Source organism: Andrographis paniculata, unplaced genomic scaffold, assembly GCF_009805555.1.
Source record: "Andrographis paniculata isolate CXL003 unplaced genomic scaffold, ASM980555v1 Contig75END, whole genome shotgun sequence".
NCBI lineage: Eukaryota > Viridiplantae > Streptophyta > Magnoliopsida > Lamiales > Acanthaceae > Andrographis > Andrographis paniculata.
Genome location: NW_026137612.1, coordinates 1,779,172 through 1,805,996, shown reverse-complemented (window position 1 = coordinate 1,805,996; position 26,825 = coordinate 1,779,172). Strand labels below are relative to the sequence as shown.

The 26,825-nt window shown below is 37.0% G+C and overlaps 2 protein-coding genes across 3 annotated transcripts; one reads left to right on the top strand and one right to left on the bottom strand.

Annotated features, from left to right (window-relative positions):
- Positions 1-177: 177 nt before the first annotated feature.
- Positions 178-23,842, bottom strand: LOC127266244 (dnaJ protein P58IPK homolog). 2 transcript variants are annotated; one of them, XM_051296426.1, is made up of 10 exons: positions 23,728-23,842; positions 23,204-23,610; positions 5,764-5,934; positions 2,239-2,440; positions 1,951-2,111; positions 1,737-1,830; positions 1,441-1,653; positions 1,262-1,342; positions 771-989; positions 178-660 (listed from the first exon to the last, which is right to left on the bottom strand). In XM_051296426.1, the coding sequence occupies exons 2-10, from the start codon at positions 23,239-23,241 to the stop codon at positions 484-486; spliced, it is 1,356 nt and encodes a 451-aa protein (XP_051152383.1). In that variant the 5' UTR covers positions 23,242-23,610; positions 23,728-23,842; the 3' UTR covers positions 178-483. The 2 variants fall into 2 exon arrangements, with proteins under 2 accessions (XP_051152383.1, XP_051152382.1); XM_051296425.1 differs by lacking the exons at positions 23,204-23,610; positions 23,728-23,842 and adding an exon at positions 6,515-6,869 and having other exon boundaries at positions 5,764-5,929.
- LOC127266245 (uncharacterized) lies at positions 23,628-24,993 on the top strand. Its single transcript, XM_051296428.1, has 2 exons — positions 23,628-23,905; positions 24,255-24,993. Exons 1-2 carry the CDS (start codon positions 23,714-23,716, stop codon positions 24,822-24,824), a joined length of 762 nt encoding a protein of 253 aa, XP_051152385.1. The 5' UTR covers positions 23,628-23,713; the 3' UTR covers positions 24,825-24,993.
- The last annotated feature ends 1,832 nt before the right edge of the window (positions 24,994-26,825 follow it).

Below are 26,825 nucleotides of genomic sequence, written 5' to 3'. Positions count from 1 at the left end.
ACCATACAGGCGGCCTGTTCTGGCAACGGGCGGCAGTCGACGGCGGAAACGTACTAACTAGGCCACATCCCACATAAGAAGCTAACTAATATATATATATGATCTAACACACAAATCATCAAAATTTCATCAACCAAACCAATAAGAAAAGAAAAAAAGCATCATTTTCGATTTGGATGATCGACCACAAAAATAAAAATTCAAATTCAAATTATAAAAAAAAAAACTTAGTTATTTGTACATGAGCGAACCATAACGTCTAAAAATGAAACCAAGTGATTGCCTTTTTACCCTTTAAATCAACAACCTCCAAATTGTGTTCTTCGACTCTAAAAATGTGGAAAATTTAAAGATGAAGAACTTGTTGAAGATCAGTTAGAAACCTGAATGAATGTTGCTGGAAAAAACAGTCTATGAATGCCTACCTGCTTTATCCTCACTCACTTAAAGCCCATAGCAAAAACAGGACACACTCCGAACAACTTAAAAATGAAAGCCTCCGAATCCTCCTCCCGGAAAACCTCCTTCAAAGTGGAATGTGAATTGTTGGCCACCAGCGCCGAAGGGATTGAACCCTCCCCCTCCCCCGCCCATTCCCATTCCCTCTTCGATGTCTTCGCCCCTGTCGTATCTCGTGCGCTTATCTTCATCGCCGAGAACCTGCAGACAACGAAAAGATGATGAAATGTAGGACACAATGTTGGGTTTGATGGTTACCATAAATTTATGGACACAATGTCGTAGGAGGGAGCAGTGAGCAGCAATCAGACCTCATATGCAGCGGCTATTTCTCGGAATTTGGCTTCTGCTTCTTCTCTATTGTCGACATTCTTGTCAGGGTGCCACTGCAAGGCTAGCTTCTTGTAAGCTTTCTTGATCTCCGACATGGATGCAGTTTTTGAAATTCCAAGAATCTTGTACCAGTCCTTCCGTTGGCTCATCTTCAATGCCTTCTCAGCTCTTGTTAGAGCTTCTCGAATATTCATGTCCTGTCAAAGTGCAATCATCAGAATAACTTTGACAAGGTAAAGGTAATCCTAAAGTCGGGTAAATTCAAGAGTGTAATGTGACTCATAGCTCCGGCATTTTCATTTTCAAAAGCTAATGATACGGATAAGAAATATAAGAACAGAGTAAGCGTTGCACATCTGCAATCTTACAGCACAATCTCTCGGTAAGAATCAGTTGAATGTGTGTATTTGTAATTCTAGCCAGAAAAACTACTGGTTATTAATAAGTAATTCTATCTTGGCAAACCAACCTGAGGCAACTTTTCGGCTGCTGCTTTTATATCTGCTACAGCTCCTTCCCAATCTTCTATAATAAGCTTAGCTTCACCCCTCTAAAAAATTAGTCAAAAAATAAAAAGGCAAAGTTCAGATGCATGATTTTTCGAGAGTCAATTTTTCAGAAAGACATTAAGATGACAGAATGACATACCTGAACCAGGGCGTCAACTACATCACCATCAATATCGAGTACATCCGTGCAACTTGTTACTGCATCCTTTCCCCTCCCGAGTTTAACAAGGACCTTACATAATCCAAGATGAAGGTGTACATTGTGGGCCAAATGGTTTGGATCCATGGCAAGAGCTGCTTTGTATTCCTCAACAGCCAACCGAAGCTTACCCTTGTTTGCATTGTCTTCAGCCTGCACCGTACGTATAGCAAATTTTGAGATGAGATCCATGAAACAAAGAATTAGCATAGGGAGTAAAAGTGGACGAGACTTACACTTTTAGTCTTCTTGAGGAGATTTTTCAATCCAAAATATGTTTTCTTCAATTCTCCATGCTCAGGGTCTAGACGAAGACCCTTCTGGTAATGTCTGAGGAAGAAACAAGAACAAAAATGATAGCACCATCAACATCAATCAGCTTACCTAAATCTTGTTATCTCAGTGGATCTTTAATGAAAAAATAAAAAAAGTGTGCATTTCCAAACACACCTGATGGCAACATCATGATCGCCTAAATAATAGTAAGCACGCCCTCGTAAGAGCAAAGCATCTAAATTATCCTCATCTTCCTTGAGAAAGAATCCTGACTCAGATATGGCACTTGAATAGTCTTTTGTTGCAATTAGTAATCTCACTTTAAGGAGTTTCGCCTACAAAACAGGACAGCACAGCGACAAATGACAATCAGGTGGAGTAAGAAGATAGGAACTTTAATCAGAATTATAACAGAAGAATCATTATTTTAATCATTAGAGAATAAAATATTTAGATACAGACCTTGGAGCACGCTGGAGAAAAAACAAGAACAACTTTTTCAATATGTTCCAGTGCTTTCGTAAAGTCTCCCGAATCAAAAAGATTGCTTGCTGTATCTAACGACTCCTTGGCTTGATGTAACTGAGATAGCTCCTTCTCTGCAGCAGAATTTCGAGGTTTCATCTCCAGAAACTTTCTGTAGCCTTCTTCAGATTCTTCATATCTACATTAGCCAAAAACTTCCTGAATTTTATGATCCATCATTCAGTAATTAACAATGGTGCAAACCTACGAACCATATCCAATACATATAATCAACAGTGACAATATAACATTTGGGCCGAGACTTGTTACTCATGTGAAAAGGGTCACATTAGGATATTAAACAAAATCACCAAGTTGATAGAAAAGTCAAATTGATATAGTTCACCGAACAAAATATATTTGAATCCATTTAACAGAAATTTTAAAAATATTTGGACAGAATATGTGACCAAATGAAATTTGCTATATAGTTGAATTTACTGTTCCATCACTGTAGTAAGTTAAGATGAAGACTCAAAAGAAGAGACATTTGTGCATGTATAAGAGAACACATACCAACACAGATTTTTTAAGATTTTCAATTAGGAGCAATTGGAATATTTGATATTACAGAGTTTGAGAATTTAACTTTGAAAGTTCATAGATCTGTTTCAATATAGAAGGAAATACTCTCCTCGGTGTTCAATATTATACTTTTCATATGGAATTAGGGTGTGTTTGTTTTGTCAAATAATTTGAAAAAATATTTTTTTATGTGAAGTATAGAAAATTGTACATGTAATATAAAAATAATTGTTATATTTATTAAATTCACATCCATATCTATATCCATATCCATATCCATAATTTAGTTAGTTATGATAGATTTTCTAATTTGCTATATATATATACTCTTCATTTTTCATTTTTTTTTTTGGTATAGTATAATTTTATTTTATTCTTATTTTTTTACATGGTATCCGAGCCAACTAGGGTTAGGTAAAATCAGAGCTTAGTTTCCGTATGCCGCGCACGCGCCCCCACATGCCGTCATCAGAGGACGACCTAGGTTTGATTTCAGCCATTTTTGACTTCTTTCCGACGATTTGTTTTTCAGACACGCGCCTCAATGGCGCGTTCCTCTCCACAAAATGCGTCGCCTTCTGCAGCCGCCGTTGCGCGTGAGACACACGCGCCACCGCCGCCGCCACGCGCCGCCAATTGTCCACCGGATTTTTTCTCATGGAGATTTTTCAGTGTTGTTTCTAAGGCTGATCTATTTAAAATTCAAAAATTTCAACTTATTACTACCGATAAATTACGAGGTGCATCTAATTAGAAGTCATAGGCTGCATCTATACAACTTTGGTTTAAAGGACAAAGGCTCAATTATGTGCCTTACTGTAGAATTCCTTAAATCCAACCATACTTCCCACGCATCAGTCATTTGAGACATGCTATGAAGTTTGGAATAAGGCTACTTCCATTTACAACAATGATATTCAGCGCTACTATGATGTAGTTTCTAGTCTCGTTTTACTTAAAGATCACACGCTTGATCTTCCCACTTATGCGAGTAAATTGGAAGCTATTCGACAGGAGTTCCGTTCCCTAATTTCTACCGGTTCTGCAAATCTAGAGGTTGCTTGGGACAAATTCTTTGTTGTATTAGCACTTGTTCACCTTAAGCCTGAACTTGATCATGTTCGAGACCAGACACTAGGAGGTGCCACTGTACCCATGTTGGATGATGTTCTTGTTCAACTAGTATGACTCTCCTCTAGCAGCGACACCCTTGTGGCTACCCCATCTCTTGATAGTTCAGCCTTGGTGTCTCAAAATCCTAACTCCGGTAATCTTGATAAAAATCGTGATGGGAGAGGAAGTTAAGATCGTAGTGGACGTCGTCCACAATGTAGTTATTGTCACAAGATGGGCCATACACAAGAACGTTGCTTCAAATTACACGGACAACCCCCTCGCTCGACCAATGTTGTTGCTACTAATTCACTTGGAAATTCATCTGACAACAGTATTACCTTACGTAGAGTAGATTATGTTGCATTCCTTTAGTATCAAGCATCTAATTATCTCCCTATCACCCGACCAAATATATATCATTTGCCGTAAGTGTACTGAGTCAATTAATGCAATCTCCATGTGACTTTCATTGAAAGACACTAATGCGTATTTTGCATTATATTAGAGAGTTTCCCGAAAAAGGATTACTTTATACAAATCATGGCCATTCTGAAATCGTTGGATATTCAGATGTTGTTTGGGCGGGGTCTCCAATCAATAGGCCTTCAACCTTTGGTTATTGCGTGTTTATTGGAGGCAATTTGATATCTTGGAAAAATAAGAAACAAGATGTGGTTGCGCGCCCTAGTGCTGAGGCTGAATATCTTGCTATGACTTTAGCTACATGTGAGCTTCTCTGGATTAAACAATTACTTTGTGAACTCAAGTTCTATGATGTGACGAAGATTAAGTTATGGTGTGATAACCAAGCAACACTACACATTGCATCAAATATAGTATTTCATGAACGAACGAAGTATATCGAAATAGATTATCACTTCATCAAAGAGAAAGTATTATCTGGATATATAGATGCTAAATATGTACCCCCAGATGATCAACTTTTAGACTTATTTACGAAAGCTCTTAGAGGACTTAGATCCCAATGTATCTGCAACAAGCTTGGATCGTATGATTTGTACGCTTCAACTTGAGGAGAGTGTTAGATTTATTAAATTCATATTCATATCTATATTTATATCCATATTCATATCCATATCTATGATTTAGTTAGTTATGATAGATGTTCTTATTTGCTATATATATGTACTCTTCCCTTTTCTTCTTGTTGGTATAATATAACTTTATTATCCTCATATTTCTCTACAATAATAAATGTGTGTAATATATTGATTTTTTAGGGAAATGTGTTGGTTTGTTTTTAGTAAAAGAACACACCTGAAACCATTAAATCTACAAGTACCATAGAAAAATCTAAAATAGGTGTTATGGGTGTGTTTGTTTGGGGGCTTGGACTTTGGATTTGGAATTTGAATAATTGTATGATGTAATATAAATGGATGGTGATGTGATGTTTTATATATAAAATTGATGTTTAGTATGATATAGAAAATGAGAAATATATGTTTGATTTGATATTTTTAAGGGAATTTTTTTTGTAAATAAGTAGAAATTTGATAAAAGAACCCATCTGAACATAGCATTACATGTACCTACTTACTTCTATTGACACCAAAATTATAAATACAGTTAAAGCAGAAGGAATACATGGTTGCTTTCTATTACTTCCACTGATTTATCACAAACACCTCAGTGACCTCACTCAAGCAATATGTTGTCCTTGTGAGTTTGATATCTATCACTTGATTCCAAAATAGTAATAATGCATATTTAATGTTCAGTCACATAATGAATCAATGATCTATATGCATTCCCCACCCCCATATATATATATATTAATCTAAATATGTTGAGAGAAACCTGCACAATTGACGAAGAATTGATGCTCGACGTAAATATGCTTCTGAAAGTGCAGGATCAGCCTCTATAGCAGTATTAAGTTCAGCAAGTGCCTCACTATATTTCTTCACCTTTATACTTTGTGAAACTCTATCAAATAGTGCGGCAGCATCACCAGGTTTTCCATCTGCACTTTGAACAAAGAATGAAAAAACAAAACTACTTTTACTTACAGCCAAAGTGAATGCTGTCTATGTTGTTACCAAGCAATATATCTTGCATTAATCATTAAATTGGGAACGAATTCAAGAAGATAACACTCAAGGGTGGCTAAATATTGACAGATAAACCAGAATCAACAGAGAATATTCGGTGTATATTATGAACAAAGTACATTACACCTAAAACATGCTCTCTTTTATATTCCGAATTCATAGCCAAAAAAAAAAAGCCTTGATTCACACTGCAGTTGACTATTCCTAAAAATACATTCAATATCATGTCCAGGACCTCTAGTCAATACAATTTAAGACCTACATTCAGAGTTCAGCTGATTATTTGTAAGCTACAATTAGCATACCCTTCAACTTTTCAGAAATGGACTAAACTAATTTTAACCTAGCTAGGGCTCAAATTGAAGTTTTCAGCTTGTTCAAAGAATTCAAGCACTAAAACCAAGTGACAAGCAATGAAAACGGATCAAAGACAATTAGCACTCCAACACAGTCACCCATTGGAACACAAATAAATAAAATTGAAGATTCAATACTACCAACATCAGCGACGAGCGGTTGAAGGAGGATAAGCTGACAAAAAATAACGAAATTGAGGATAAACACCGAATATATGAATCCTCTCCAAGCCAAAAAATCGAAGCCAAACAGTTTCATGCTCGTCTCCATCTCAAAACCGTGAATACTCGTTAACAACTTCTACAAACAACAAACAATCATCGATGCACGTCACAGACGCACTCGGGAACGCTGGAGAGCTCAAGGATTACAACGGCGTGGATATTCAAACCAAGTGTTGGATCACTTCCCTGATAAGCATTCGTGGAGGGTTCCCCAGAAAGAATTCTCCATGGAGGGAGGATCAAGAGACCGCCTGTCTGCTTGCGTGTCATCCCACGTTACACTAACCTATAAATGACTTCCACCTGTTCCTCAAGGTCGTGGATTTAACCAATGAATCCATACCACGTGGAAGTTAAATTAGCCTGCCAGAGGGCCCGCTAATTTATGTGGGCTCGTAGTTGTCCGCCCAATTACATTGACGACCCGACCCGACCCTATTCATATAAGCTGAAGTATTTGAAACTTAGGATGTGTTTGTGTTAGAAGGGTTCCCGAAAAAATTGAGTTTGAATTTGAATTTGAATTTGGATTTGGATTTAAATTTTAAGATAAGGTTGAATTTATGTGTAGATTTGATTTGAATTTGAGGGGTTTTGATATGTATTGATTTGATAAATAATAAATACTATAATAATATAAATATGTATTAAATTTAAATTTTTAAAATTCATAATGGTATGATTTGAATATAAATTTATATTATATTTATATATATTATTTTTAAAAAAAATTTTTGTATTATGAAAAATATTTTCTACAAAATAACATACATATTGCATGTATTTTATTAAATTATAACTATTACAAATATCAATGAATGTTTGAGTTTTTGCACAACCGTGTCCCTTTTTTATGTTTTAAATTTTAAAAGAAAATATACTACCAAAGGCTGCTTAGTGCAACTTCCTTATTGGCTAAACTGATGGCATGGGTAGCTTGGCGTCATTTTCCCTTTGCATAGTATCGGACATTGGAAATGCTCAAACACTGCAATGGAAACACACTCTTCTCTCCTCCACTCATCCAAAAAAATGGTTATGTAAATTATGGTCTGGTGATATGGAGAGTAAATTTGTAACCGTAAGGTTATGGGTTCAAGGGTTCAAATCCTGACGTCTCCAGATTCATCTGTACATGGTTCACCTAGTATAACATGTCATTTTGAATAATTTAACAGTGTAAAAACACTATAAATTTTATTACATTCAAACAATTTTTTTTTTTTTTAAAAAAATCTTACATCTTACGTAACGTAAGGCTCTTATCCATATAATGATATAAATGATCGTCTCACCTAAAAATTTAAACTTGTAGGGATACGTGTCATTAATTATTTTTCTAACATACAAGAGTCAACTGACACGCTTTTTCAGGTGCAAAGGGATGTATGTGAGACTTGCACATGAATATATGTCGGATGTAGACGGTGACACTCGACGTCTTCCTGCACCCATACTTAGTCAAATTTTGGTTGTTTTGTGTATATTTATTTAGAACCTTGTAAATGATAGATAGTTATTAGTAAGCTCGAGATAGTTATTGGTAGTTATTTTAAATGTAGTTACTTATGGGTGGCTGTAACCATTAGAAAATTGAAAAAATATCCTCCATGTATAACTAATTATCAGTTTTTTTTTTTATCTCGTTGGCAAAATATATCTAACACGTTTACAAAAGTCATCAGTTCTGTCCTTTGGCCGCGATTGATGGTCACACAATGGTTGTCCCACGCACGGCCACGTGAGGCCAACAGACGAAAATGACAATTTTTGTAAATGTTGTAGACAAAAAAATTATGTTATATTTTTATAAATACAAAATCGTACAAATTACATTTAATTTAAATATATGCGAGTTCTATTCTCTATTTGGATAATTTGATTATCTTCCCGAGTCAATTCATTTTTCAACTTGGATTTGGATGACTTCTTTGATCCGAAGGAATTTGGTCTTTGGTTTGGGTTTGCCGGCTTTTGGAGGGCTTTGGTATCCGTGTTGGCGACATTGATCGTCGACTTTGGATGATTCGAGGGAATTTGATCTTTGATGAGGTAGATTTGGTGTTCCATAACGCTTTTGGCGGCGTGTCCCTTTGACTTTTGGATTGAAGAGGGCTAAGTTGATGCTTTTGATGACGAACGCGATGAACATCTTAAAGCTTTGGGAGGGACTTTGGAGGCTCTTCCTTGGCTTTGATGGATTTATCGATGACTTTGGGAGCTTTGATCCTTCCTCCGGCTCGGGCATACGATGAAAAACGTTAACTTTATCGATTCGTCAACCAATATTTGATCATTTGTCCAAATCGATGACTTTTCGACGAAGAACGCGTCGAAGGACACGAAGAATAATGAAGAACATTGCAGAGAGTTTAGAGAAACTTACCTTTGCGCGAGTCTTCAAATGAACTTCGGTGTGTAATGAATTGGCCAAGACTCTTATTTATAAAGGAGGGATAGGCTTAGCTTCCTTTTCGGATGGTGCCACGTGACGCGTCCTGATTGGTCAACATAAAGATTTAATCTTTTTTTTTTCATCGGATATTGTTTTCCATTCTTGAAGGATTTGATTGCGTGTCTTTATATCTTGTCAAGACCTTTATACTATTTCATTTTTCGGAAGATATTAATTTATATGCTTCATTTATTGACAAGATTAATTTATTTTGCTGTCAAATTTATTATGGCTCTATTCATGCATGTAATATTTGTACGATATCTTCCATTAAGCAGATTTTGACATAAATGGTTAATATTTATTGTACAAAAATTAACATATGTGTATAATTAAATATCACACATTTATTATATCAAAATTTTATTTTATTCTAATATATATGATATTTAATTTAATTTAGACATTTAACTTTTAATGCCTACAAAATATCCCATCGAGATTTGTTTAAGCTAACGCAAAGCATTTTAAGACGTGAACGAGTCTCGAAACATCAAGTCAGTCTCTTCTTCTTTTACTGAAACTTTTTTTACGGCGTTTTTTTTTTGCCATTTTTTTTAATTAATGGCGTTTTTTGCCATTTTCGTTTTTTTTGCCATTTTCTTTTTTAGCAATTTTTTTGCAATTTTTTTTTCCATTTTCCACTTTTGCAATTTATTTGTTTTTGCCATTTTTTTGCATTTTTTTTTTGCAAATTTTTTTAATGGAGTTTTTTGCCGTTTTTATTTTTATTTTTTATATACATATATCGTATATGTATATATATTTTTTCCTTATTTCTTTTTTTTTTCCTTGTTTTTTAATACACATATATCATATATGTATATATATATATTCTTTCCTTATTATTATTTTTTCTTTTTTTTTTGTTTTCTTTTTTCTTTATTTTTTTATCTTTTTCTTTCATTACACATGTATTTCCATATGGCTCAATTTTTAGACACTATATAAACTCCTACAATGAGAGAACTTTGTCATTCTCAAATTCTCGTAACTTTATTTCTCTCATTCCAGTGTAGACTTCTTTTTCTCGTGTTCTTTTTTTTTTTCTCATTTTTTAATCCTTGTTTGTGTTTTTTTTTTTTTTTGTAGGAAAAATGACTTATTTCAAGGATGTCTCGTACCCCTTTAGAAATGTAGAGTTAGTGATTTGTGAGTTTGAAGGTAAACCATCGGACAAGGCGACTCGTCTATTAGTGCATCCATCACTTGTAGGATGCGGAGCTGCTCGCCCTCGCTTGGAGGTTGCAAATTTTCCAAAGACGTGGTCTCGGAATATTGCTGGTGGAAAGCATACCCTGCAATCCTCACTCCATCAACACATGCCGAATGATACTCTCCCACTTCCAACCTTGGGGCGCCGAATCATAGAGGGGGCGTGCACTTGGAATGGTCTTCCTTATTTTGATGACAACTTTTCTTATGTGGCTGGCTATTGGGAATGGGTGGAGGATGTACGATGCGGTCTATACTTCTTTGTTCTCCTACAACTATTATCCGGAGATCGTCAAGGCTGTTTGCGAGGTGTGGTGTCCTAGAACCAACACCCTTTTGATTGCCACCGGTGAAGTGTCGATCTCTCTCCGTGACTTGGCGTCCTTGGCGGGCCTCCCCATACTTGGCTCTTTTTACGACGAGATGGGACCAAACGCAAAGGAGCTATACGGAAGTAAAGAAGATAGGAAGCTGGTTCCCTGTTTGTTCCGATAACTGTTGCAGGCCTACCACCTTTTCCGCATCCGTGACAAAGGTTGACGTGGTGTCAGCGCAACCGACTAGATTTTCTTTTGGTGCAAGAAGACCGTCAAATACAAGCATCCTCAAATCCGTCGCGGCAAGGAGTCTACTCGTTTTTCTCGGCCTGATGCGACTTACAATCCTTCCGGAGAGATTGGTGCCCACGAGCCATAGTCAAAGGCGCAAGAGTCATCTTTTGCCAAACTCAAACTTGGAGGGGAGCACCTTGAGGAGACTTTTCTCGCAGCATTCCTTGCTTGTTGGCTTTACATCTTTGTGTTTCCGGTTGACGATGTTGGTTTGATACGTCCTTCAACTGTCAAGATGGCAAGTGTCCTAGCATCGGGATTTTCAGTAAGCTTGGCCATTCCAGTCTTGACCAGTATTTATAGAGGGCTGAACCTGATCATGGATTCATCTTGTCCTTAGAAAGTTCGGAAGACACTTCCTCTTCACTTTTTGACCGGATGTATCGCTGAGTATTTTCATACCCACTACAGCGTATGGAAGGGCATCCGCGGTTCGTGGATGGTAAAGCACTCTGGGGCTGTTAGTGCTCATGCGTATATAGCAGATGTTGCATGCCGAAACATCTCTTGCGGTGACTACTTTTGTTGGGCTTGCACCATGATCACGAAAGACTTCGACGTACGGTTCGTTGATGATGGGAAACGTGAAGACTACGAGCAAGAATAATTCATCTCCATTCGCTCTTGTTTTCTGACTTTGCGGGATGGATTTCGATGCTTCTTGGAGCCGTATAGTCCCCACTATTTTTACCGTCAATTCGGTTTTTTCCAAGAGATTCCTGGAGTTCTTTTGAAAGACGTCTGTTGCTGCACTTTTGAGAAATGCTATCAACATTGGCACCAAAGCACTCACTTGAAATCTTCAACCGAAGTTGTACTTGCACGCATTCTTGTGATTCCGAGGGGATTTTCTTCCGACGTCTACAAGAAGTGGTGGACTCAAGTTTGTGGGTCCTTCTTGGATGAGTATATTCCACCGGTACAAAAGACCGCCGATCAGACCAAACCATCTGATAAAGCTTGAAAGATGCCGCTACTTATTCCGGGTGTTTCTGAGAAGAACAATGAAAATTCAAGTACTCCCAATGTCGGTTCTTTAAAGCGGGCGGGCCTTTTGTCTCCGAGCGAAGCAGTAGTGAGCATGATGTCCATTGAAAGCGAGCTCGTCGAGATCTTAATATCATCAACCCGTCAAGTGCTCATTTGAGCTGACACCATTCTTCAAGCGACTTCGCGAGAGAGGTAACTTCTTTCTTTTCTTCCTTTTTTTTTTGACACATTTTTTTTATCCCTTTTTAGTTTAAGCAAATAATCCCGTGTATGGTTGAAAAGATGGCGAGCCGAGATTCCATTGTCGAGGTGATTGGAGAAAACAGAGGTGTTTGTAATGAGCAAGTAAAGGATGCTCCAACCAAGCCCATAGTCGTTCAGTCCGTTGTGCCCGCGGTTTCAGAATTCTGTGGCGCGGATTTTGTGAAGGCGATCCAGCGCGAATATATAGGAAAAGTATGGTCGGATCTTCGGAGCAAGCTTTTGAGGACACCAGCTCGTTCGCTTTCCTCGATTAAAGACGAGGTTGACGTAGTGCTCCAATCAATGAAAAGCTTTAAGTACTCTGACATTTCTCATATTAAAGACCGAGTCAAGGCTCTTTTTGATGACGCTGCATCTTTTCACGAGGCATGTTCTGACTCGATTGATGCCATATCCTTGGCGGCCCGCAACCTGCAGATTTCAGAGATCAAAGATTGATCTTCGCACCTTGAGACGAGGCATATTGAGGAGTGCGAAACTATCAAAAAGTTAGATAAGTGTATGGAGAGTATTGACGTGAGACTTCGCCCTTTACAAGAGCAAAAAAGAGAGAATATTTCCCTCATTAAGCGACGCCAGGGAGTTAATGAGAATATCATCACTCAAATTGCTGAAGTCAAGGATGAACTCGCCTCCGTAGAGAATGTCCCTGTGCAAGACGAAGAATACTTAAAAAGTTTAGAAGAGTTGTTGGATATTAGCAAAGAAAAGTTGTATAATCTTAACGTTTAATATTGATTTGTACTATTCATTTTAATTGCCAATCAATAAATTTAAATTCTCTCTCTCTTTTTTTTTACAAGTAAATTTTTTTTCTCAGGCATTTTTTTTACCCAAATAATTTATTATTATTTTTTTATTTGAATGAACTTGAAGGTATATTTCAAGCTGCCTACGTACCCGGTAAAGAGATCAAGTCATAACGTAGTACAAAGCAACTTGAATTTGCTTTTATTATTATTTTGCAGTTTATTCTCATGCTAAGGAGTCTTGATTTGATTTGAAGGTCTCACATAATATCTTTTGAGAAACCTCCCATTGATTGGCCCTATCCGTAGTCCGTCTTGAGATGTCAACTTGTATGCACCATTTGTGTAGATCTCAGTGACGACATAGGGTCCATCCCACTTGAATAAAAACTTATTTTCCAAACGAAAGTTGATCACAATAGGTCTTCTCACAGCAAGAAACCAAGTCCCCGATTTGAAAGGACGCGATTTGACCCTTTGATTGTAAGTTCGAGACAAACGTGTTTGATAACACTCTAGTGTTTGTTGAGCTTGTAGTCTTTTCTCATCGAGAGCCTATAGCTCCTCGAGTCTCAGTCGTCAATTCTTCCTGAAGCAATCCTTAGTGAAGGAATATGTCTTTCCAATGAGAGGATGGCTTCAACCCCATATACAAGTGAGTATGGTGTCGCTTGGGTTGGAGTTCTGAATATAGTGCAATAGGCCCACAAAACTTCACTGATGTGATCATGGCAATCTCTTTTTGATTTGGAGACGACATTTTTAAGCAAGTTACAAAGTGTTTTATTAAAAGCTTCCGCGAGTCCATTTTTCGGTGCATAATACATCGAGGACTTCTTTTTTGGAAGCCAAATTTTTCGCAAAGTTTGTTGATATAAGTATTGGCGAAAGATCTTCCATTATCGGTTATGATACATCGAGGAACCCCATAACGGTAAATGATGTTGACTTGTATGAAGTCAACTACCGTCTCCTTTTTGACTTCTTTCAAAGGAACTGCTTCTGCCCATTTGGAGAAATAGTCTGTTACGACCAAGATATAGTGATGTCCAACGGACGACTTTGTGAGTGGTCCTACGACGTTCATGCCCCAGGTATCGATGGACATGAAACAATAGTTAGGTGCAATGGTTCCGGTGGTTGATTGATAAAGTTAGCATGAAATTGACACGGTTGACATCTCTGTGCAAACTCTATGCAGTCTTTAACCATGGTTGGGCAACAATACCCCATCCTTTTTATTTGAAAGTGTAGCTTTGGGGCAACTTGATAAGCTTCATAAATTCCGGCATAAGTTTCCTCCATAGCTTGTTTGGCTTGATGATTGCCAAGGCATTGAAGGAACATGTTTTCGAACGACCTACGATAGAGTATGCCGCTGAAGTAGATATAGCGTGCAACTCTTCTTCAAATGTTTGTTTGTCTGCGTGGGTCGTTGGGGAGTTTATCATATTTTAAGTAATCCAACATCGGTTGTCACCAATCTTCTTCAATTTCAAACACCTCGATGAGGTGGTTTACTTATTTCTCAATACATTCTTCTTCTTCACAGTTGCAAGAGTCCACCCAAACTTTGTGTATCGGAATGTACACCTGTTGATCTGGGATGGATAGAGTTTATGCTAATTTGGCCAGAGCGTCAGCTTGTCCATTCTCTTTCCTCGGAATATATTCAATAGAGACATCCCCGAGCCACCCGATGAGTGCCTTAGCATACTTTAAGTAAGGCAACAATTCTGACTTCTTTACTTCAAACTCTCTGGTGATTTGATTTATGACCAGCTTTGAGTCTCCATATACTTGAAGTTGGCGTTACTTGATGTCGACTGCCATTTTTAGGCCGAGGATGAGCGCTTGATACTCAACCACATTATTTGAACACTTCTCTTTTAAGGCAAAAGAATATGGAAGGACTTCTCTTTGTGATGTGAGGAATATTACTCCTGCTTCAACTCCATTTTTGTGTAATGAGCCTTCAAAATACATTTTCCACGGTGGGTTGATTTCGAGAAAAAATGCGTCTTTATCAGGAAAGTCGTTAGACAACTCCCACTCGCGGGGATGGGATGATCAACAAGGAAGTCAACCAATATTTGTCCTTTTACAGCTTTCTGTGGTACATAAATGATTTCAAATTATTGCAGCTGCAAAAACCACCTTGCGAGTTGATTAGAAAACACAGGCTTTGACATGACATATTTTAAGGGATTTTTGCATTGGACACCAGCCAGATGGTGTGCGCTTGGAAGTAATGCTTCAACTTTTTTATGGCAAAGATGAGCGCCAAGCATATCTTTTTCACCGGTGAATAATTTAGTTCATTTGGTGTCATCATTCTACTGAGGTAGTAGAGGGTATTTTCTTTCCCTTTATTGGCTTCCTGTGCTAACAAGGCTCCGACTGAACGTTCTTGTGTAGCAATGTAAAGTGTCAACGGATGTCTGAGAATTGGCGCTGTCAGCACTGGTGGCTTCGTGAAGTAGTCTTTGATACTTTGGAATGCCTTCTTGCATGCTTCATCACAATGGAAAGTCACTTATTTCTTCATAATTCGGCTGAAAGGTTGACATCGTCCGGTGAGGTTAGAGATGAATCTTCTTATGTATGCCAATTTCCCTTGTAAGCTTTTTAGTTTGTGGATGTTGCGAGGTTTAGGCATTTTCGTGATGGCGTTCTATCTTTGCCTGTTCAATCTCAATTCCACGATTATGGACAATGAATCTGAGAAATTTGCCAGAGGTGACTCCAAAAGAGCACTTGAGAGGATTCATTTTTAGTTGGTAGCGCCTCAACCTTTCAAAAACCTTTCTTAAGTCTCGCAGGTTATCCTATTTTCTCTTGGATTTGACAACCAAGTCATCGACATAGCACTTTACATTTTTGTGTAGCATGTCATCAAAGGTATTTTGCATTGAACTTTGATAGGTTGCCCCCTCATTTTTCAATCTAAAAGGCATAACTTTGTAACAGTAGATACCTTTTGGTGTACCAAAGACGGTTAATTCTTCGTCTTCAGGTGTCATTTGAATTTGGTTATATCCAGACGATCCATCCATGAAAGAAAACGTTTCATGTCCTGTTGTCGCATCAATCATCAATTCAGTTATGGGTAAAGGAAATTCATCTTTTGGGCATGCTTCATTTAAGTCCCGAAAATCCACACAAACTCTGATTTGTCCATTCTTCTTCTTTACAGGTACGATGTTGGAAATCCATTGGGGGTATTTGACTTCACGGATGAATTCTACTTCAATGAGTTTGTTGACTTTATTTTCAATTTGAGGGATGGGTTTAGGACGAAATCTTCGTTGTGCTTGCTTCACAGAGCGAGCTCCCTTCCTCACACCTAAATGGTGGACTGCAACTTTTGGGTCTAAGCCGAGCATTTCTTTATATAACCAAGCAAAGACATCTTGGAACTGATTGAGAAGTCGGGTGTAGGCATTCATATCATCCTCACCCAGCTCTTTGCTGACATAGACGGGTCTTGGGTGATCTTCAATTCCCAAGTCGATTTTTTCTAACTCATCAACTACAGCTTTGACCCATTCTTCAAGCGCGACGGGTGCATTTTCTGCATCTTCTTCAATCATTGTCTCTTCACCCCCTTCAGTGATGTAGCAAGATGATGCAACACTTTCTTTATTATCTTCTTTGGGCTTGGTGAAGACAATGGTTTGACATTTAGTCTTTAAAACTTTACGCAATGTATCGTCATTTTTGTTTGACGCGTCATGCAGGATGGAAAACGGCTTTTGATTTCTCCATCTATCTCCACATATTTTGTTGCTGTAGAGTTCGTCTTGTTATTCTCTTTATTGATCTTTAGTCCTAACCTCGTGAAGACAGAAGGTCTTAGCCTCTTGAAGACCGATACTCTTGTATTTTTGCCCTTTTGAGGTGAAATGGAAGACGAGCTCTCGCTTTCAGTGATATGAGCCCTTTTGATAGCGATGCGCACTGGAGCTTATGGCATGTATCCAAGACCAGCCCTCAAACCTTGAGTTGTCTGTGGTGGTAACTTTCCTAACCGTGACTCTTCATTTGGGTTATATCTAGCTTTTGTGAGAATTTTGTAGGGTTTTGGGCCAAAGCTTGTATCCTTTTGCAACCGTGTAGCTTCCATTCTTTCTCTTTTCTCATTCCTTATCTGTGATGGAGAGATCGGATTGAGTGGGGTTATCAGAAGAGTCAAATCTTTCAGAGGTTCAATTAATGAGTCCGAAGAATCTGCTGCAGGTGCTTTTGACTTTGTCCCCAAGTTTGGTTGTGGTGCTTTGACATCTTCGTGTACTTTTGATTCTTTTGCTTCTGTAGAGAATATTTGGCATCAGCAAAGTGTGACTCGGCTTTTGTATATGGCTTTGTGTCGCCGAGAACTTTTTTTTTGCTCCATTTTGAGTGTATTTGAAGCATTGGTGCCACGTTGATGGAACTACACCATTCTAATGTATCCATGGTCTTCCCAAAAGGACGTTGAAAGATGTCTTTGCATCTATGACGTAGAACAAAGGGTTAGTTTCCATTTCATCGATTAGCAGTCTCAATCTTATGGTGCCAAGTGCTCTTTGTCCATCTTGATTGTATCCATGTATTGTCATACGACTCTTGAACAATTGATCTACTAGTATTCCCAATTGTTGCAATGTGTATAGATGAAGGACGTTGACAGTGGCTCCTCCGTCTAAGAATATCTGGCTAATCTTTTGCTCATGGATATAACACACGACCAGTAATGGCCGATTATGGGGTTAAGATCCTAACATCAAATCTTCATTAGTGAAGGTTATCATGGCACATTATTCACTTGATTCGTCTCTGATCGTCTTGTCATCTTTCTCGGTAGTGAGGCAATATGATTCTTCACCTTTTATGTCAACTTCGAGAGACCCGAACGTGATTGAAGTGACATAAACAACAACAGAATCGTCTTTAAGGGTGATCTTTCATTCACGAACCAATTTCATGACTTTGTCTTTAAAGATGAAACAATTATGGATGGGATGTCCTACGACACAATGATATTTGCAGTATCTTGGGTCATCAACCTTTCCAACTTCCTCTGGTCTTTTTGAATTCGGAAGTTCGATGAGGTTTTCTCTAAGTAAATCGTCAAAGATGCCCGAGACGTCAGAATCCAAGAAATGATAAGTTTTGGATTGCAACTCATTAAGGGTTGGCCTTGGAGGTCTGTCTGTCTAAGTTGACTGTCTTTTCCTTGCAACTTCCTTTTCTTTACTTTGGATCTTCACTAGCGCTTTGGTAGTCGCTTTTATGGCCAAGGCTTATTTGCCGGAAGACTTGATAGGGGCATTGTTCCCCTTCTTTGCGGCACCATATATTTCGTATCTTTTTGCTTTTGAAAATTCTTAAACTGGTGGTCCGTGCATCCCGCTTAAAGCCATACTTAACTCTATGTCGTGAGTGCGGGTAGAAAGTTCTTCGAAAGTGCGGGGTCGGATCCCTTGCAGGTTGTATTTCAATCCCTAGTGCATTCCTTGGACGCACATCTTTATACCGGAGGCCTCGGACAACCGGTCTTTTCAGTTCAAGCTCAGACTCCTCCAACGATTGATATAGTCGATTGCTGGTTCATCTTTCCATTGACGAGTTTTGATGAGCTCTGTCATACTGACGGTTCTTTTTGTGATGTAGAACTGGTTCAAGAACTCGTACTCTAACTGCTCCCATCTGTCGATGGAACCAGCCTTCAGGTCGATGTACCAGTCGAAGACGTTGCCTTTTAATGACCGTATGAACTGCTTCACCAGGAGATCGCCGTACGTCCTAGTGTTGTTGCATGTTTCCATGAAGTGTGCCACATGCTACTTTAGGTTGCCTTTGCCATCGAATTGTTGGAACTTCGACAGTTGATATCCCAACGGCATCTTGAGGGTGTCGATCCTTGAAGTGTAAGGCTTGGCATAAATATTTGTTGGCCTTGAACTTCCTTCAAACTCCCTTTTGAGAGCTCATTTGATATACTCGTGAAGTTGGGATAGATGGATAAATGAGTCGGATGATGCTTGAAACGGCATTGGTCCCGCCATTTTTTCTTTACCGTAGCGTTGATCCGTGGATATTTCGCTTCATCTTGGGCCTCAGAAGCATTTTGGTTGGTTGGTTCTGGCTTGTCTAGTTTTGCAAGCAGCTTTGCGATGACATTGTCTTGTTGCTGCATGTGTTGAGACATCCTTTCAACGACTTTGGCTAGTGTAGCGAGTTGGTATTCTTTGTTTGAAGTGTTCGTGGTCATCACCGGGGCATAACTTGATGCAGTCGAATGAGTTGCAGTTTCTTAAGGGGTGACCGGTGCGGAGGTACTCTTGAAGCTTTCGTCCTCCTCATAGAGTGGGTTTTGCTCTGTGATTTTCGAATGTGCGTCATCGGAAAATGACAGTGCTCTTTTAGCTATGCTTCGTGTCATCACTCCAGCATTCGTTGAAGCACTTGAGGTTCTTGATGTAGTAGCAGCGACTCCTCTGGCGGCAGCGGCTAGAGCAGCAGCTTTCGACACAGTGTTAGAAGTCTTGATCTTGTAGGAACCCATTGATTGTTGAGAATTCGACGGGAAGAGAGATGAAAGGTAGAGTGATCCCACTGGGCGTGCCAAATCTGTAGACAAAAAAATTATGTTATATTTTTATAAACACAAAATCGTACAAATTACATTTAATTTAAATACATGCGAGTCGTATTCTCTATTTGGATCTTTTGATTCTCTTTCCGGCTCGATTCATTTTCCAACTTGGATTTGGATGGCTTCTTTTGATCCGAAGGAATTTGGTCTTCGGTTTGGCTTTGTCGGCTTTTGGAGGGATTTGGTATCCATGTTGGCGACTTTGATCATCGAATTTGGATTGATGTATCCTTTGGATGATCCGAGGGAATTTGATCTTTGAGGAGGTAGATTTGGTCATTCATAACGCTTTTGGCAGCGTGTCCCTTTGACTTTTGGATCAAGAGGATCGAGTTGATGCTTTTGATGACGAACGCGACGGACATTTTGAAGCTTTATGAGGGACTTTGGAGGCTCTTCCTTGGCTTTGATGGATTCCTCGATGGCTTTGGGAGCTTTGATCTTTCCTCCGGCTTGGGCATACGACGAAAAACGTTAACTCTATCGATTTGTCAACCAATATTGGATCATTTATCCAAATCGGTGACTTTTCGACGAAGAACATTTTGAATGACAAGAAGAACAATGAAGAACATTGCAGAGAGTCTAAAGAGACTTACACTTGCGCGAGTCTTTAAATGAACTTCGGTGTGTAATGAATTGGCCAAGACTCCTATTTATAAGGGAGGGGTGGCTTTGGCTTCTTTTTCGAATGATGCCACGTGACACGTCCTGATTGCTTGTTTTCCATTTTTGAAGGATTTGATTGCGTGCCTTCCTATCTTGTCAAGATCTTTATATTATTTCTTTTTTTTTTGAAGATATTAATTTATTATATTGACAAAATTAATTTATTTTGCAGCCAAATTTATTATAACTTTATTTATGTACGTAATATTTGTACAATATCTTCCATTTTAAGCAAATTTTTGCATTAATGATTGATATTTATTGTACAAAAATTAACATATGTGTATAATTAAATCACATATTTATTATATCGGAATTTTATTTTATTCTAATATATATGATATTTAATTTAATTTAGACATTTAATTTTTAATGCCTAACAAATGTATATAATATATTTTGCCAGCGAGATAAATAAAAAAAATAAAAATGATAAATAAATATACGTAAATGATATTTTTTGCAATTTTTTAATTATAATTGCCAAACTGAAGCTCTCTCTTCCGCTATAAATACCCCATCTCATCCCTCATTTTATGCACCATAACACACAACACATCATTTCATACACTCAAAACACTTCATTTTCGTTCCAATCAAAAAATAAAAAAAATAAATAAATAAACACTTCATTTTCTACATTCTTTTCTCACATTTTTATTTAGTTTAATAATACAATTTTTTTTTTACTCACTCCGTCCCACATACCATGTTCACGTTGCCGTTTCTGTCCATCCCACATTCCATGTCACTTTCCTTTTTTGGAAAATGATTACACACTTTAATCTCATTTTAAACTTTTTAATTAATTTTTTTTTTAATTTTAATTAAACTAATTAGTTATCTTAATCTTAATTTATAGTTATTTATATTATAGGATAATTATTTTCACTAATACATTTTTAATTATCCACTAAGTACATTCCTCTTAAAATACCGTGTCTACAGTGTAGCAACACGGTATGTGGGACGGAGGGAGTATTTTTTTATTTTCTAATTTTGTCTCGCGAGCAAGCTGATTTCAGATTTACTCAAAATATTCTTGACATGAATTGATTAGTTTTTGCGTCGGATTGATCTGAATCCAGCGCTACCCCCATGAAATCTTTTTCTTTGTTTTTAAGATATTTATCTGATTCTAATAAAGTCAAGTCTCAAATTGACTACATATTCATTTGTGACGAAACTATGATCTCTTGGAGATCGATTAAACAAATTTTAACAGCCAAATTTTCAAATCATGCTAAAATATTTGCAATACATGAAGCTATTCGAGAATGTGTTTGGTTAAAATCAATGACTCAACATATTTTGAAAAATTGTGGGTTAACACTTCATGATAAAATTTCTCTAACTATATTGTATGAAGATAATACAACTTGTATAATCCAATTGAAAATAGTTTACATCAAAAAAGATAAAATGAAATATAGTTTACAAAAAAAAATTTTCACTCATGATCTTCAACAAAATAGTAATATCGATATACAACAAATTCGATCAGATAATAATTTGACGGATATATTAACAAAGGCATCAACATTTGAAAAATTGGTAAGAAAAATTTGGATGCGCTGGTTAAACGGTCTCAAATAATGCTCATATCAAGATGATCGAATCAATACAAAAATATTGTACTCTTTTTCCTTTATTATGATTTTTTTCCATAACTTTTTTTTTTTTTTAGTAATATTTTATCGAGACACTTTATTTATATAATGGCGTCCAAAGGGAGTGTTATAAACACGCATATGAACCATGATTCTTCAACAATACTGTGAACACCATTTTTACCAAACAGATGTCTAAAAGATATTATGCCACGTCGCTGTCACTATCTTCTTCTCCATCTAATTACATTAATTGCTATATAGAAAGATACCATACATACATATACATATATAAATAATAATAACATATACGATCACACATGCACACACACATAACTTATAGTATATATTATACTTTATTCGTTCCAACACAGTAGAGTTCCAACATAACTGCACCAACTAAGCGAGAAGGTATTAGTATTTAATTAATTAATAATAGTGAATTATGATATTATTTTATTATATATTATATAATTAATAATATTAATAATTTTAAAATAAATTTCATATATATATTAAAAAAAATTAAAATATATATTTAAATATTTTAAAAGTTATATCGCAATAAAAAATATATACACTATAAATATTATTTTATAAAAAATAAAATATTTTATAATACAAGTAAATAGAAAAACACTTTATTTATTTATAATTAACACAAATTAATTTAATAAAAGATGTGAAATTTTAATAGTAGATAAAACTATTTATTTTTTTAGGATATAAATAGAAATAATGAGGTTTTGAGTGAGTCTTGTATGATTAATGATATTATATGTCAAATTGTTAATTAAATTGATTCGCAAAGGATGTTTTAAATTAGTAAATTTTACTAAAAATAAAAAATATATCAATTGTTATTGGCCAGAGAATATTATATATATATATACAATATATATAAAATACTACTTGCGTCCCATTCTAAGTGTCTAATTTACTTTTTGTGAATATTAACTATTATATCAGAATGTAGATTCTTATAATATATTTTTAATGTCAAGTACAATAATACAAAAATAAATGTGACCCTTAGAGGCTGACGAAGGGAATAGTTGTTACCCATAGAAATAATTAATATTTCTATTAAGTAATCCTATACTAATATCACAACAAAGTAATATTTGAAGTAAAGTTTGAAAATTAAACTTTAGCCAACAGTTAAAGATGACTATTAACTCAGACCATTATTTGGCCTTCACTTGCTGTAATAAAGCTTTCAAGAAAGAGCGAGCATTCGCCATATGAAATGGAAATTAGATTCTCAGTATTCTCATATACTTACCTATTTGTCCTGTCTGAACTTTACTTGCACTGCTCAATCCGGAATATATCCATCCATCAACCAGCCCACATGTCGAATTCAAACTATTATGCATCAAGAAAACGTGCGAATTCTTACCTCATAATCGCGGCTGAAAATGGGATGACGAGGTCCATCTATCTTTGCATTCGAACAGAGATATTTTCTGCAGTTAAAAAAGGGCAGAATGTCAGCTGTTAATAATGCTCGTGACCAACAACAAACACAAAATTGATAGCCATAACCACCAGAACAAACAAAAAGGAAACATTAGAGCATATCATTAACTTATCTTTCCAGATGGCTGTCTTTTATCACAGATTTTGACACAAGAACAAATTCCCAATACAGTGAGTGTGTGGACACCAATTGAACCAGTGGCGATAATCTTTCCATACACAGTCATGAGGCATGTGAAATATGTGGGGAACATGGCTCCAAAACTTGTGACCACATCTGCATACTTTCTTGAGGGCCCTCCATGTTTTATTTCAAGAATTCATTTCCTATTTCATTACAAACACAGCCACATTGTCAGATTAGATAGAACAGAGGTTCAGTGTTAGATTTATATACCAAAAGCCTATCACCAAAACCACAATCTATCACATGGCTGCAGATACCTTTAGTGAGATGTGCCTGGTAGGGGCCATGGATAGCCTCTGGTTTCAACAGATTATCCTTTTCTCACAAAATTCTTTGTTTCTCCAATCTGAGACTTCTGAAACTGCAGATGATTCATCAAGAAACACCTCCCAGATGTCAGTAACTTCCCAGCAAGAAAATTCTCCAGCAATTTCTGTAAGTAGACTACACACAAACAATTATGGATTTAACTCTCTTGTATATATCAGGATGTTTTGTTGAATTCAGAATGAATCCACAACCATGAACATGTAGTTCCTTCTCAATTGGAATATAATGTGTGTTGTAATTACCTATTTAAGTACCTAAGCTTCGGAAGATTTAAGTCAAGCTGATTCAACAAACTATTTGATGAATAGAATTCAATCGAGCAAAAAATATGTTAAACTCGCATGATTAGGGTTGAGATCTATTTTAGTTCAATTTTACCCTACCCTGCCTGCGTCTGTTGCATCAGATTTTGCTGAAATATGTTTCTGCTTGTGATTATAACGATATAATTAAGGATGAAAGCAGCAGCCAAGAGACTGATAATGAAGAAGAAGAAGAAAAAGAAACTAGCAGATCTGAAGAGAGACTACCACATCCATACGCAGTCGCCGGCAGAACTAGATGCCAATCATCTTCACCATTAGCTAAAAATCAATCAAAAAAACTGCAACACTCCAGCTACTACAAACGAAAATTCCTGAGAACCAGGAGCTGCAAGAGCTTAACAGACCTCGAACTTGAAGAAGTAAAAGGATTCATGGATTTAGGGTTCATATTCCCCAGAGAAAAATTCACCAAACGTTTGATGAAATTACTCCCTGGACTGCAGAGGATCGACGCATATAAGCTTGAAGAGAAAAGCTCTCAAGAGATCTCCGAATTAACCGACAATACTCACAATTCCGACGTCGAAGAACAAATAATTCGGCCATACTTATCCGAAGCTTGGTTCACAAAAACCCGCGAATCTCCATTGCGGAATTTGAGAATACCTCGATCAGCAACTGCTTCTGCTGCCGACATGAAGAAACAATTGAAGGATTGGGCTCGAACTGTTGCGTTGATCATCCAGCAAGAGTCTTGATCTTCTTCATGGATTAACAATTTGTTTATCTCTTGAAGATGCTGTTAATATTCGACCCGCTTCAGAGTTAATTAATAATTTGCAATTTTCAGATAAGAGGTTTGAAGAGGCATTTTAAGAAATTAAAAGACTGCACAAATAATAAATAATTAATTGATGAATTAATTTACATTGGAACGTATTATCAGTTATTCATTCATTATTGATTATGTGAATTATCATATATTGTAATTGAATAAATAAGTGAGATGAAGATCAGTTTCTTCCAGAGTAATAACACAAGCATCATCATTTCTTCATTAATTTAAATTTATCTTCAGAATCACTGACAAATTTTGGTATCAGAGCACGGAATATGTCCTTAACACATATATCCACCATGTTCGCTTTCACTCCCAATCAAGTTTTTATATTTGAAGCCGAACATTTTGATTATTGGAGCAATCAAATGGAGACACTATTTTTAATGTTTATGGGGTGTTGTGGAGGAAGAATACCTGAAAACAACCCAAAGGTGGACTGATGCTCAACAAACATAGTACAAGAAGAATGTAAAGAGGGATACATATCAGCTTAGATTCATCCAGTAAGGTCCGAATAAAACCATCTACCCAAGAACCCATTAAGTGAAAAGGGCAAAGCAAGCTTGAGAAATCTTGAAAGAAGTTTACAAGAGAATAATAAAGTCACCTCAATCAAGTTGTAATCTTTTTGGAGAGATTTCGATAATCTTACAAAGAAAGAAAGTGAAGGTATGGAGGCCTGTCTCACTCGAGTTGCAGAGATCATAAACCAAGTTAGAAGCCTCGGTGACACAATCGATAAGAGGAAAGTAGTGCAAAAGGTTTTGTGTAGTCTACCATCCAAATATGACTACGTCGTGGCGGCTATTGAGGAATCAAAGGACTTGTCAACATTCACATTTAATGAGTTGTCAAGTTCACTGCAAGTTCACGAAGAAAGAATAAGCTAATCATCATAGCAGCCACTGGAGCAAGCTTTTGAATCAAAGGTGAATGTGTCGGGTAGTAGAAATTCAAAGTGGCATCAAAGAGGAAGATGAGGCATTTTTAAGAAACGAGGAAGAGAAAGAGGTCTGAACCATAAACCCGGAGAAAGAAGTGCAAATATCCAAGTTACAAATTCTGAAACTTGTTGCAAAATTTGCAAAAAGACAAACCATGACACGAAGGACTGCCGTTTCAAATGTAGAAGATGCCGAAATGCCAACCATTCTCATTGGGACTGTTGGTATCAAGAAAAGGCACATAGGAACAATGCTAACTTCTCAAAGGAAGAAGGCAAACAACTTTTCTCATGCATGACGGTTAAACAATCTTCCAAGCATATGTGAGAAGAATGAAGAAGACGATTTGGAATTTTCTGGGTATTCTCTCTCTCTTAGCAGCAGCGTTCTAATATATACATTCAAGTCTAATGAACTGACTAAGAAGAAGAGAGAATCTAGGCTTAGCTAGAGGAAAGAAACCATGGGCATGGGCTTATTCTACAAGATGGCAAGCAAAGAAATAGGCCTTAACAAGTACAAAATATACACTAAATATACACTGAGAAAGTATTATCCATCTTCAACTTCTTTCTCTTCTTCCTCGTCACACAGACTCTGATCAGTGATGATTTTTTAGTCTGATTCTTGGCACCCTCCCTCGAGCTAAGCGTGTACATGCACAGCTTAGAGCGAAGGTTCTTGAACATGGGAGCACACAGTGCCTTCGTGAAAATGTTTGCAATTTGCAGCTTACTCCGAATATGAGACAGAGAGAGGAAGCCTTATAGAAAGTGATGTCGAACAAGGTGGCATGCAATTTCCAAGTGCTTAGTTCGTTCATGGAAAATCGGATTCTTTGCTATGTAGAAAGCTGACTGGTTATCACAATACAAGGGAATGACTTGAGATTCATACACTTGAAGTCCTTTCAAAAGGTATGAGATCCAAAGAAGTTCACAAGTAGTCGTGCTCATACTTCTACATTCAGCCTC